We start from the raw sequence: 13278 nt of genomic DNA, 5'->3' as shown, positions 1-13278 counted from the left end.
TGGACTTCTGAGCACGCCTGATCTGATTGTGTATAACTCGTCCATCATGAAGGTGCACATGGTATAGTCACACCCCATTCTGTCTGTAGCAAAGATTCCTAAAATAATAAGTAATAGCTTCCCATTTAAGGATGACGTTTTTAACATAATACCCATCTTTTTCAAAAAAAAAAAAAAGCAGCTCACACTTTTCATGCTTCCTAAACAATTCATGTCTTTGCTCCTCTTCACCCTCTTGCTTCTATACTTAAAGTACCCGACCTTATGAACATTACAGAGGGCATTTCAAGAAAGAGGTGAACAGAGAAGGGATGTGGCAAAGGACAGCAATAGGGGGAGGACAAAGGCAGTGAAGGCTCCATATGTTCTCAGCAGGGTGGTCAGAGAGGGGGCTTTGATGAGTGGTCTGCTGCCTTCTGCCAGGATAGAAGGACCAGTGCAGCGTTAAACCCCTGAGGAGAGCGGCAAGGAACTGTGAAAGGATATGTCAGAAGACACTGATTGGGGCTGTGTTATTCACAAGCATGTCACAATATTAAACACCAGTCAGTTTGTTCTCAGACAAGTTGAAGTTACATAAAACTTGTAGGGTGAAGCTTGCTCCCTGTACGCAAGCAGTGAGATTTGTTCATGCCATTAACCTTGAGCCGGGGCCGAAGGACAGAGCAGCCTGTTACTGAATGTTAGCAATGTCTGCACTCTCCCAGGAGAGAGGGCTTTTAAACAGCCTCTGGGACTCTTTGTGAGAAATGGAGGGTTAGCACTTTAGTGGAAAGGGTCAGAAATTGGAAGTTGCTTTATTTGTATCTAAATGGCCTCAGGGGGTAGTGTGGGCTGAGTGGGAGGGCAGATTTGTCGTTTTTATTGGAGGTCATTGCCGAGGTTATCATTCGAGGTCCCTTCCTGACCTATCTCTTGCATGAGATTACCACAATCTTATGTTAATAGTGATTGTCACCACCATGAATACTGATGTTGAGGAAAGAGAGGGACAGGACTTCTATTTTCAGGTCAATTGCAGCTTGAGGCAACGTGACAGTACTTCAGCCAATCGAAGAAGAGCAGTGCACCCTAACACACAAATGACAAATGATTTACAAGATTGATTTCATGTGTTGCTCTCAGCCGAATCAAAGAGAAAAACTCGCTCAGGTGTTGTTTTTTCTTGGTTTTTTTTAGACATACATCGGACATATCCTTCTGCTGGTCAATCCAAACAAAGAGCTGCCAATCTACTCCACTCTGGTAAGCACATATTGAAATCATGTCATGTCAGTACCTTAGACAAAGATGAGAAAGACGCGACTTGTTCCACTCCGTCGATACTTCTATCATCAGGTCAAGAAATAGTCTAAACATCTATTGGATGTAGTTGGATGAAGTATATTATCTGCTGCTTTCACCTGGCAATGTGAAAGGAGTCAATCACCTATTTTTAGCAGGTTAAATCGTGTTTAGAAAAACTGCATATAGACGGCAATTTCAGTGGGAAAATTGTATAAATATTACCTTATCTGTGACCCAGTCTTAAAACACATGGCTTTAGATTTGACAGGCTATGTATTTAACGTGTAGAATCATGCTACAATGGAGGCGTGCTTGCTGCATAATAAGCAGAACATGAACAGATGAAATGGACCTTGTGGCTAATAAATAATGCAGTCTTCCTGTTAGTGATACACAGCACTGGGCTGACTCTGCATCAGTAAGGGAAGGGAGGGATCCTTCTTAGCTAGCGCACACACACACACACACACACACACACACACACACACACACACACACACACACACACACACACAGACAGCACTAGCTCTCCAAGAATTTAAGAAGAGTTTAATAATCCCTTAAAGAATTCATTTTAAAAACACCATCTCTATTAGTGAAAAGCAGTATAATGTCATATGCAACAGCAAGAGGAGAATGACTCAGTGAATGACTAACAGGCACGTGTGTGTTGCCTTATTCTAAATTGTGCATAGCTCATTTTGAAATAGCTGAATTAGTGCCAGATTAGTGCTTGCCCATGTGGACCTAGGAGGGGTTGGATGGAGGAGGAGACATGTTCTCCTGCCATGGCTGAATGAAGCCAGGCCCCCTCTGGCTCTGGCTATTCCTGCCTGTGTCTGGAATCACTCCAGGCATCCCTACCCAGCAGAGAGAGTGTGTGGAGGAGCGGGGAGGAGCCGGTGTGTGAAGGACATATGTCACAACATGTGTGATCTGCTGGCCGTCTGTCACCCCCTCTGGTCTGGCGGGCCACAGCCCGTCCTCCTTCCAAAGCCACAAATACAGAACAGGCACACATCTGTTGGGCTGGTTACAAGTAGGGGTTCAGTTATGAAAGATAACTGCTGGTTCACTGTGTGACGCACTTACAAAAGTAGAATGATGACATTTGAGATTTCATTATTTATTCCTCCTTTTACATAGATTGTGCATCTACTGTGTTTTCAAAAATGTTATTCAAGTTTCATTGTTCCAATGAAAAAGAGCTTCTTTTGTTGGGTTTGTGTTTCTTTTACAAGCAGATCTTTTTCTGAAGTAATAATAATGTCTAGACGAGGGTCTTCTAGTAAAGATAAAGAATGAAAATCTGAACATTTTCAGAACACAATTTACCTTCCTATTTTCTATTACTTAGCCTGAAATGAACCTGGTCTGCACTTGTGTGCTAATGGTTTCTTATTTTAAATTAACCAGCTGCAATAAGTTTCATGGTCGGTTAAAACATGTTTGACTAAAACAGTTTTTTTCAAACTTTTTCAGACCAAGGACTACAATTTCATAGACCACCTGAACTCCCCATCATCCCCCAAAACAATCAGCCTGTTTCAACAGTATATTACAGATTACAGCCTAATTAGATGACAGTCTTACAAAATAGCATAGCCTACCTGTCCTCACTGACATCTTAATGGAAAGAACTGTACTGGTTTTTCTGAGACATCAGTTAAGCAATTCTGCCTCCACACCGGAGAATTTTGTCCCCTGTGCTGATCATTTTTTAAAATAAACTGGAATTTCGGCGTACATACTGTATGTTACGCAGTTTAATGGTAGATTTATGTACAAGTTAATTTGATATTAAAAGACCACGTCTATTTACTCACGATGATACTTTGGAGTCATTTAAAATCACAGATAGGTTGAGAAACAATTCATCTCAAATGTGACATTCTACCAAGTCTACTTGCAAACCACTAGGTCTGTGGACCACACTATGTGAAAGGTGAGTTTGAATGACAGTTTTCAATCAGCACCTAATTGATAGCTTAGCCACTTTGGGTTGGATTACATGGTAAAGTACACCTATTTAGTGATTGTGACACATACAAACTGACACGGAAAGTGATAGCCAACATGGTTTCACAGTTTTGCTGAAACTTTATCCTCTGTGTTGCCCAGCCCGTGTGTGTATCGTTACATAAGGCTCTGATCCCATGTCTTGATCGATTGCATGTCTCTTCCTCTCTTAGGTGAGTCAGCTGTACCTGAGCTCCACAGGTCGTCTGTGCTCCTCTCTGCCACCTCACATCTTCTCCTCAGCAGAAAGAGCTTATCACATGATGCTGCAGGAGCGACGCCCGCAGTGTTTCATCCTGAGGTACTCCCTCCTCCTCCAACCCACAAAAACACACACTCTCACAAACACTTGAACACCTGAGAGATGAATAGCTCCCAGTCTGGCCTGAGCTGTACCTGTTCGGGGTTCACACAGAGGTGGAAGTTGCCCTTTGTCCTCGGCTGGACGGAGGCAGCTCCCCAATTGCAATTAAATCCTGTTCCGGCTCTCCAGTGACATTCCCGCTGAGTTGTAACCAATCTGGCAGAGAGTTAAAGTGCCCTGGCCACAGGCTATCCATCTCACTCGCCCACACCAACACACACACACGCAAGGACATTTTACTGTGCACTCTCATGTATACTCTCTCTCTCTCTCTCTCTCTCTTGCTTCCTTCATTTTTCTTGTTTCTCTTTCTTTCAAGCTTCCTGTTTCACTCCGTTTCCTCATACATGCACAAAAGCACACACATACACATTCACACACTCCTTCACATTTACAGGCAATCAATGGCCATGATTCCCTGAGGCCAGTGGTCAAACAAAATGCCCTTGAAATCTAATAAAAACTGGTAAATGAAAGACAGTGGAAAGGCTTTTGGACTTCACACTCAGCAGGGCCATTAGTAGGAAATATAGCAACATACAGACAAACAGTGCAGCACAGCACACTGCGGTCATTAGTAAAGGCTTCTGACCTTCTGAAGCCATCTGCTTAGTGTTACTACGCCGGTCTCAACTCTCTGCATGTCGGTGAGTGTCAGAGCATGTACTGTAGAGGTACCTTATGTCGGATTTAAAATCCACTCAACGGCAAATTAAAACCAGGCCTCCTGTGGCAAATAAGTTGTGACAGTAACGGCGTGTGGAAGGTGGTGGTCGATGGAGCAGCATTAGTTGTGTTAGACAGAAGGGGGATCGATTGAGAATTTAATGGGAGGGGTTCCCTGAAGGGGTGATGTCAGGTGGGTGGAGGCATACAACTGAGGTGACAGATGTGGGAAACACCCTGATGACAAATGCATAACACACATTCTTCTGAGAAGTCTTACACTCACAGATACTTGATTTTTGGACCAATAAGTTTGTTTTTTTACTTAAAAGCAGCATTTGTATTAGTTTATTTTTGAATGCATCTAAAAAGACTTTTTGAAATACATGTGGTGATAAATGCTGAAGAAATAACAGCAACATAAACATATCATAATTTGAATACATTCTCTAACTTCATCTTTATTTATATAGTGAGAGTGCAGAGGAACACAGTACCTTTTATATAAAAGAATAGAAAGAAACAGGTAAATAGGTTATGTTTTGATTGATTGTACTGCCCTATTCTGTTTACATATATATGATAATTATGCAGTAAATCCCTTTGCAAAACACTAACTACAGCACATTATTATCATTCATCATAGTGAAAAATGTGAGACTACATCTCAGCGATACAAAACATTAAAAGATTGTTCGTATGGGCTGCTGTTTTAAAACAGATCAGAAAACTGTGCCAAGCTATCCTTTAAGATATGGATCATTAGAGACAATGGCAACATGTCAAGCAGTAATAACCTCAGGGTTGCCAAAGCTCGACAGGGGGTCTCAAGGCATTCTTGATTTTAAGTGTCTAAGTAAGTTTCTTTCTTTTAAATTAAAAGCCAGTAGGCTTACATCTCAGTATTTCATACATATCTGTGAAAACATTTAATTGATTGTGTTTTTAAAGTTTAGATTATGGTTGATAATATACAGGATAAGGGCATGATGAAGAACTGAACACAAGCTTTATTCACAGAGTCTTCACTCTATGCTAATCAGTCCTGCATTAGTACACACTTAAAATAACCAAAAAGAGAATTATGGAAAAGCACCAGGAAGAAGAAAACACCAAATTTATCGAAGTAAAATCTTATGAAGTACTGTAAGTATGATAGTTAAAACATGTACAATACATTATTGAAAATTATATTACACTTATTGTGTTCACTGTTCGGGTTAATTGTACAGTTCATAAGTTCTATACTATTATTGTTAAACGTTGGATATACTATGAAATATCCATAGAATATGTCACTTACTTACATTTATAGAGAAGGATTCCTTATGCATACTGACAGGAAAACACTGACCTAAGGCATGAACGACATTAAATCTGTATTTTTCTGTCTCTTTAGTGGTGAAAGTGGTTCTGGGAAAACAGAGGCCTGTAAGCACATAGTGAGACACCTCACAGCCCGCTCCAGCCCAAAAGGCTTCGCATTGGAGCCCAGAATGAAACATGTAAGTCTGGTCAGTCATCAGGTGGGGGTGTCCTCGAGGTTTATATTGCTAAGGAACTTGTACAGTCTTGGGCTGGTTATTTGAATCTTTTGTTGCCTTCTTTCCTTTTATTCAAGAGACAAGAGACATCTGTGCTGTTTTTCATTCATTTCAGTTTCCATTTTCTACACAGCCAGTCGTCATAGAGATACTCAAGAATATTTGTGTGTTCTTCAAAGCAAAGGATTGACTGAATCTTGCATCCTTTCTCCCTGTGCTTATGCTTTACTGTGCTTAATGTTCCTTCACCTGTCGTCTTGGAAATAAGAACTCAGGTAGCACACAGCGTGCTGAGGAAATGTTAATGGCTGTGTAAATGTCTCATGCTGTTCTTATGTTGCTGTGCAGGAGGAGAGAATAGATGTATGGATTATCGTAGGGCCTTTTACTGGTCATCTTTGCTACTCTGCTCGATAGCTGTTCATTTGTCAAAGACACCATTGGAGCTCTCAGACCCTGTGTCTGATTGTATCATCAGACATTTCCATTAAGGTGGCTCTATCTCGTCTGATGCTGTTTCTTGAGGACAGAACCATTTGCAGCAGAGAAAATTGAGGTAGTATCGAGAGTAGAGTACAAAAGGACATAAAATAATCATGTCCCATCCATGGCACATTTTGCAATCACTGAATAGATAAATACATTTTTTGATAATAGCATAAACAGACAGTTTATTTTAGGATAAGCGATTAGGACTCTGCCTAATATTGTGTATAAAAAAGAGAAAGAAAGCGAAGAAAAGTCTGTAATATAGGTCACCCCTACATGACTCCTTATTATATTCCCAGTCGTGTAGTTGGGTTAAGATTGTGTCGTGTTCATGGGGCTTAACACATGATTCACTTGCTTTGCTCTCAGTCTATCGGTTTGGTAACAAAGCAGCATGTGTAGCCTGGGAGTGTGTTCTGATGAAGTCATCGTTATGTAGTCGATAACTGGGTCAGCTTGCTCTCTGATCATCCTGGGACGTGGAAAATACTGAGCACCCACATAACGGATGCACAATGACATCTAGTGGTAGAAAGCAGAATGGGAGCAGAAATTCCTTTTCATGTAAAGTTTAGAAACCTGTGTAAGAGCGATACTATGTGTGGATTCATTATCGTGTAAAAGAAAGGTATGCAGTTTAAGTGAAAGACATTTATGTGATTTTCAAAAAGTGTCCTTTTCTTTGATCAAATACGCAGGTTAACTGCATTCTGGAGGCTTTCGGTCATGCAAAGACTCGGAGGAACAACAACTCAAGCCGCTTTATCAAACTGTTGACCATTCAATACTGTGACAAGAGGAGGACTCTGCTCAGAGGTAACTAATATTTATGTCAGTGAAGCACTCCATGTAAACTGATAGTTCGTATCAGTTTACTTTTTCAATGCTTTCAGTGTTATTATAATTATCTTTTAAATTAACTTAATCTTATATAAAAATATTTACATCTGAATATGGATATTGTATTCGGAAACTTCCTTAGAATTCCACACATTTGTTTTTGAGTATTAAACTATATCAAATACTTTGTCGATAGATAATTTGGTAAATATTAATTATTTTTTACAGTCTGGATCACTAAGTTTGTTATGATACTACACAGCATTTGAAACATTCAAGCTTAACAATGACATTACTGAAATCAGGTACAACAGTAACACGCCAGCAGGGGGCAGTAAAAGCCCATAAGTATAGTGCTGCACTATTACATTTTTACAGCTCTGCTCACCTTATTTTACCCCAGTTAATTTGATCACAGAGCAGTTGCCATTAAACCCCAGATTGAATTTTCACTTTTTTTCCACAATCATCAGCACTGTTGAAATGTAATTTACACACCTGTAATTGAAACATAAAACACATCTGATTTTAAAGCCCGTGTGTACGCCTACATGCTGGAGAAGTCTCGCCTGGTCCACCTGCAACCTCACCAGCACAGCTTCAGCATCTTCTACCTGATGGCTGAAGGCCAGTCGCCTGAGGAAAACAGCACACTTTACCTCAACAATGTCCTGGCCCATAGGTACGTGTGTGTCAGCTGTCATATGTATACTGCTTAATTTATATCAACAGTTCACAAAATCACTGATGAAAATTCAACAACGATATCGTCAGCTTTCAACAACTGAACATCTGCGCATACACACCCTTGTGTAAGTCTGTGTGCATCTACTCATGCGAGTTCTTAGTTGTAAAGTCAGTCCTCAGCTGCTGTTATCCACTGTACGCCACCAGTGTGATAACCACTGACCTGAATTGGTCTGTTTTGGAGCTTGAGAAGCACGCTAGCCCTTCTGGCAGCACACCAGCCCATTGTGTCTCCTTGTCTGTGCAAACCACTTCAGCAAATTTAAAACCCTGTTTGCCTGTTCCCCTCGCTCCCAAACACAGCACTATACTCACTGTGACAGAAACCGTGCGTAAATCAACCTAGAACTGCCCCATAAAACCTGTGGTTCTAGGTCTCTCTTATACAAAGATATGCACATAAATTCCTGTGGGGAGCAATGGGGACACGTTTGGAGCCGATGCACCTGTTGTCGTCAGGGTTGCCGCGGTTTATCGGTACACCATGATATGAAAACTGAAAGTTACCCAACAGTCTGCATTTGCTTATCAGCGGTATTGAAATCTACCATCAGAAGTATATATTTTTAAAGTTCATTTGAAGTCTCAGTTTGTGAAATTATAATAATGTGTTTGTTCAACCACAAAACTCTTCCATTTCCATTCCACAAGTAATTTTAGCCAAAAATAATAACAATTGTGTAATATCATTTACTTTGATACCATCAAACTGTGCCATTCTGTAAGATCATTATTGTACCATGAAAACCTAATACCAGTGCAACCGGATTTGTCTTACACTAGTCATGAGGACTCATCTTGTCCTCTTTGTTTTACTTTGTTGTCTAAAATTTTGGTCTGCTTGGCTCCATCTTTCTGTCTTTTCTCCAGGTATCTTGGTGGAGGCCTTCAGGGGGAGAACCCTCGAGTCGCTACAGCCTCCACCCGTAGCAGGGAACGCCTCGCAGCAGTTAAACAGGCGCTGCGAGCCCTGGGCTTCAACAAGCAGGTAATGATCTGAACTGTGTAGTTTCTGATGGGCTTGTTTATTCAAAGGCTACTAACAGCAAGGGTATTTTTTAGTGATGATGTCACAGAACCTTAAATGGCCCCTAATGGAGCTGCACGATATGAAGTATATATCGTATGACAACAAAAAATGCTCTGCTCTCTCATGCTCTGTTATTTGGCAAATCACATTCTTTACACTAATAGTTTTTGTCGTTTGGATGGCTCTTTGCATTCTTCTGGCATAACATTTGCATGAAGGCAACACAAACATACATGGAGGAGAATGAAGGTTGCATATCTAACCAACAATTTGTAGAAATATCCTAAATAAAGGGAGGAAAATAGGAAAACATCAATAAGTGCCCAACCATTTGTGAGCTCAATGATGAGATGTATTTTTTGCTAGCTCTAGTCTTTAAGTGTCTCTGAGTCCAGAGCTGGGTCCTCCACAAGATGCAGCGCAAAATATTGGGTCCCTCAAAGGACTGAAGGTTCCAGACTGAGCTTTGACCTTGTCCACACTTCAACCTCGACGCAAGCAAAGCTGATGGATAATGTTTTGGGCTTTTGTTTTACGTGCCAAGACACATTTTTCAAACTATATTGACAAGTCGTGTCCCAGTTATACCTGGTAAATAATTTCATGGTCACAAATAATTTGCCAGCTTTACAAGCTGCAGCTCGTTGCTCATGCTCCATTAACCAATTGACCGTTGCGTAATGGATTGTAGGACACTGAGCTGCAAAGGACACAGCAGTGTGTCTTCCCTATTCAGTCACAAGAAGCATTTGAAATGAGACAGGCGTCATCAGTCTCTTATGACATATTTGGCCTAGATGTGTGGAAATCTTAGGATACTGAAGTGGGACTCAGTTATCTATCTATCTACAGACGATAATGAAATGTGTGACCAGATGCACAAGCCAGCACTTTGATTTATGCACACTGCGCACATGTAGTGTTATTCAGTGTATGGTACAGTCTGTCCTGTGCACGACCTGCTGTGTTCCCAGCCCATTATCAGGTTCTATTCTTAGATTCCCAGTCAGCATCTGTCAGCAGTGAGTGACCACCATCTCACCTTTTAATCCAGCAGCAGTCAGTACACGCAGGCAAGGCCTCAGGGACAGCGCAATAGAGTAAAAGATAGTGGTATTATCACAGAGGACTGGTGTCCCCTGCATGAGAAGAAAGAGTGGGGGAGTAGGAGTGGAAGTGATAGACCACCCATAGGTCTCTGTCTAAGTCTAATCAGGGTATGACTCCCAGCCCAGACCCAAAGGTCAATCGTCATTAACACTCCCTCGTTCCTTTTCTCTCTCTCGCTCCCTTTCTTCTCCTTCCTAAGCTGGGGGGAGTCTGACTGTGTATAATGTGTCAGACAGAGACTAATGCTTGTGTTTATCTCCAAGATATCAGCTCCAATATCCTGCCTTGGGAGAGTGCACATGCAGGCATATTCATACACACGCAAACACACATAAGCACACACCCACACACCCTCACTCTCAAACATCCCCCTCTCAGAGATTCAGAGCAGTGGGTAAAGGGGTATTCTATTAAGTGTCCTTTACTCAAGGGCAGAGAGAAGGGGAGAGAAGGACAGAGGAGGAGAAGTGTCTGAATGAGGGGAGGAGGGCTGACGTGTTGTAAAAAAGCACTGGATTTAAAAAGATTGTAGTAAGGCTGGTTATTCTGTATTTCCTTTATTGTCGACAAATTCTATGAAAATTCAAAACCAATAATGCATAAGTCAGTCTCTGTCTCTGTGTCACCCAGCTCATAGCCCATCCATAACTACAAAAGATGCCTAGCTTTAAAAAAATGTATCATAAACATTTAGTTTAATTTTCTATCAAAGGCTAAATAATTTCCTGAAACAGCTGAGCATTTTTCATTTGGCAAACCTGATTTGACCAGAGGTGTGTATATTTTCTACACCAGCATCTAAATGCAAAAAAAATGTCTGCAGCAGCAATGATTAGAGGATTAAATGTAAAATAATTACCAGTCATTTTGATAATCATCTAATTGTTTCAATCTTTTTTCAAGCCAAGTGACAAGTATTTGCTGGGTCCAGTTTCTAATATATGAGATTTGCAGCTTTTCTTTGTAATTTTTGATACTAAATGAAGAGTTTGGGGGTTTGGGACTTCTGGTGAATATAATCAGCAGATTAAACACAAATGAAAATGACTGTTATTTGCAGCCCTACACTTGTCACAGTAGAAAAGTCTGGCTCATGGCATTTTGGAACAACCACCACTACTTGTACTACCTTACTACTAATTATCCTACCAACAAGTATATACCAAAGCCTGATTGATCCAATAACTATTGGCCAAAAGTCTATCATCAAAAAGTTTGCTCAGCATTTCATGGAGTGCAAGAATGAATGCAAATCCTTGTTTTTGATTTTCTGTCTTGTCCACGGTCTCTTTCTTTTAAAGGAGGTCGACTCAGTGTTTATGCTGCTATCTGCTGTGCTCCATATTGGGGATCTACGTTTTACTGCATTGACAGATGCCGATACAGCTTTTCCTTCTGACCTGCAGCTGCTGGAGAGAGGTCAGTGCCCCTGTTACATGACCTTGGTCGCGTGTGTGGAGGAGGTGAGGGGAGGAGGGCTTCATCTTGTTTACATCGTCGTCATAGCTTCTCCCTCTCTCTCTCCCTTGGAGTTCTGCCTGGCAGCTTGCCAACGGGAGCTAAAGGTCAGACAGTCACCTGTTTAGTGCGCTGCACTGTCTACCAAAACTTAACCATGGGGAAGAGAGGTCGCTCATAGACTCACACCTCCTGGCTATTGTGGTCTGTGTTTTCTCTCCTTCTCTTTCTGACTCCCTCATTATGCAACCGCTCCATGTGCTCCTGTGACCCCTGACCTTAGAAAGATGATAAACAAATGACATCAGCACCTGAACGGGAAAGAGCCAGTCGTTGTCAGGGAGATGTGATGTCATGGCCAGCGATGTCAAAGGGATTCTGGGTCACTGTCACCTGTTTCTGCTGCTTGTTTATGAGTGCTGCTCAGAAGTCCACTGATGACTAATTGCTGCCAGCTCCAGTGATCGATTATTACATGGAAATGAGCTGTAGCGGAGCTCAGCTTGGTGTGCTGGCAGAGTGATATCATTGTAACAGCAGGTTCTGGGATGTTACTCATCAGCTACTTTTTAATGCTCCTAATTTGATGTGTTATCTCATCACCATCATTTATCTGTCACTATCTTTCTCTCTGTCTTCCTGTGCACAGTTTCTGGAATGTTGCAGGTGTGCTCCAATGACTTAAGCACTGCGCTCACCTCAGATGTGCAGTACTTCAAAGGTATCTACTCACCTTCGCCTTGCATAGCTAGTTCCACACACACAAGCAAAATCACTATATGTATTAGTCATTATTGGAAAAAAACTGGCAATGCAAGATTTTGTTTTCTGCTTTTGTTTTCTTGCTCTATATATATATATATTCATATATATATATATATATATATATATATGAATATATGCAAAATGAAAAAAACACAAATCATCTCTATTTATTTGCAATGTCTATGTATAAAGTGCTGAAATCTTAACGTTCAGGTTGAATTTGCTTTACTTGACATCGCTCGTCCAGCGATGTTAGTATTGCAAATGCACAGATTGCAGTGTCGATGCTAAAACAATATATTGTGCAGCTCTACATTGCCTTCACTGGGACATACAATCCCAGGGAAATTGGTATCTTTTAAAGAAATGTGAATATTTCTCTGCATCACGACTAAAATCCTATAAAAATCAGCCAACAAATACTGTGCCAGAACTTATGTTGTCATGTTTTTCCTGTGTCAGGTGATGTGATCACTCGACGCCACACAGTGGAGATGTCAGAGCAGTACAGAGACCAACTCGCGAAGGCCATCTACGGACGGCTCTTCAGCCATCTCGTCAACAGCAGCAACGACTACCTGCAAGGCCATGATGACAGCATTGGGTATGACTGTGTTTCTGTGTGTGCATTGATGTGTGTGTGTGTGTGTGCTTGTGTGTGCACCTCAGGGCTTTCTTGTGATACAAATAAACATTTCTTTGGAAGCCTGAGCCGTTGATAACTGTTTTCAAAAACACTTCTAATGTAATGTATCTGTCATCACAGTAGCAGTTACTCACTCAAGGCCTCAGAGTGACAACACTGTTATTGTAACATAGTTTAGAGTTGCGGCCTGTAATAGTTTACAGTGTGTGACACACATGAAAAGACATGTACACTGAAATGTAAAATACTGAACAACATTGCAGAGATGGAGGACACATCAAAGGTTTATGTGGAGGGCTCACAACACACACAC

At 41.2% G+C, this 13278-nt stretch overlaps 1 protein-coding gene across 6 annotated transcripts in view; it reads left to right on the top strand.

Annotated features, from left to right (window-relative positions):
• The window catches only part of myo16 (myosin XVI), a 107992-nt gene that overhangs the window by 57881 nt on the left and 36833 nt on the right, over nucleotides 1-13278 (top strand). For all 6 annotated transcript variants that reach the window (XR_005077088.1, XM_037110499.1, XM_037110501.1 and 3 more), the window contains exons 12-20: nucleotides 1180-1245; nucleotides 3480-3607; nucleotides 5736-5841; nucleotides 7068-7185; nucleotides 7744-7891; nucleotides 8827-8944; nucleotides 11398-11515; nucleotides 12204-12275; nucleotides 12782-12923. Coding sequence is in view for 5 of the 6 variants with exons in the window: in XM_037110499.1 (XP_036966394.1) it covers nucleotides 1180-1245; nucleotides 3480-3607; nucleotides 5736-5841; nucleotides 7068-7185; nucleotides 7744-7891; nucleotides 8827-8944; nucleotides 11398-11515; nucleotides 12204-12275; nucleotides 12782-12923 (1016 nt within the window). In the remaining variant the exon portion in view is untranslated. The remainder of the gene's footprint in view (nucleotides 1-1179; nucleotides 1246-3479; nucleotides 3608-5735; nucleotides 5842-7067; nucleotides 7186-7743; nucleotides 7892-8826; nucleotides 8945-11397; nucleotides 11516-12203; nucleotides 12276-12781; nucleotides 12924-13278) is intronic.

This window comes from Acanthopagrus latus, chromosome 9, assembly GCF_904848185.1.
Source record: "Acanthopagrus latus isolate v.2019 chromosome 9, fAcaLat1.1, whole genome shotgun sequence".
Taxonomy (NCBI): Eukaryota; Metazoa; Chordata; class Actinopteri; order Spariformes; family Sparidae; genus Acanthopagrus; species Acanthopagrus latus.
The sequence above is the reverse complement of the archived record's forward strand: the minus strand, read 5'-3'. Positions and strand labels throughout refer to the sequence as shown.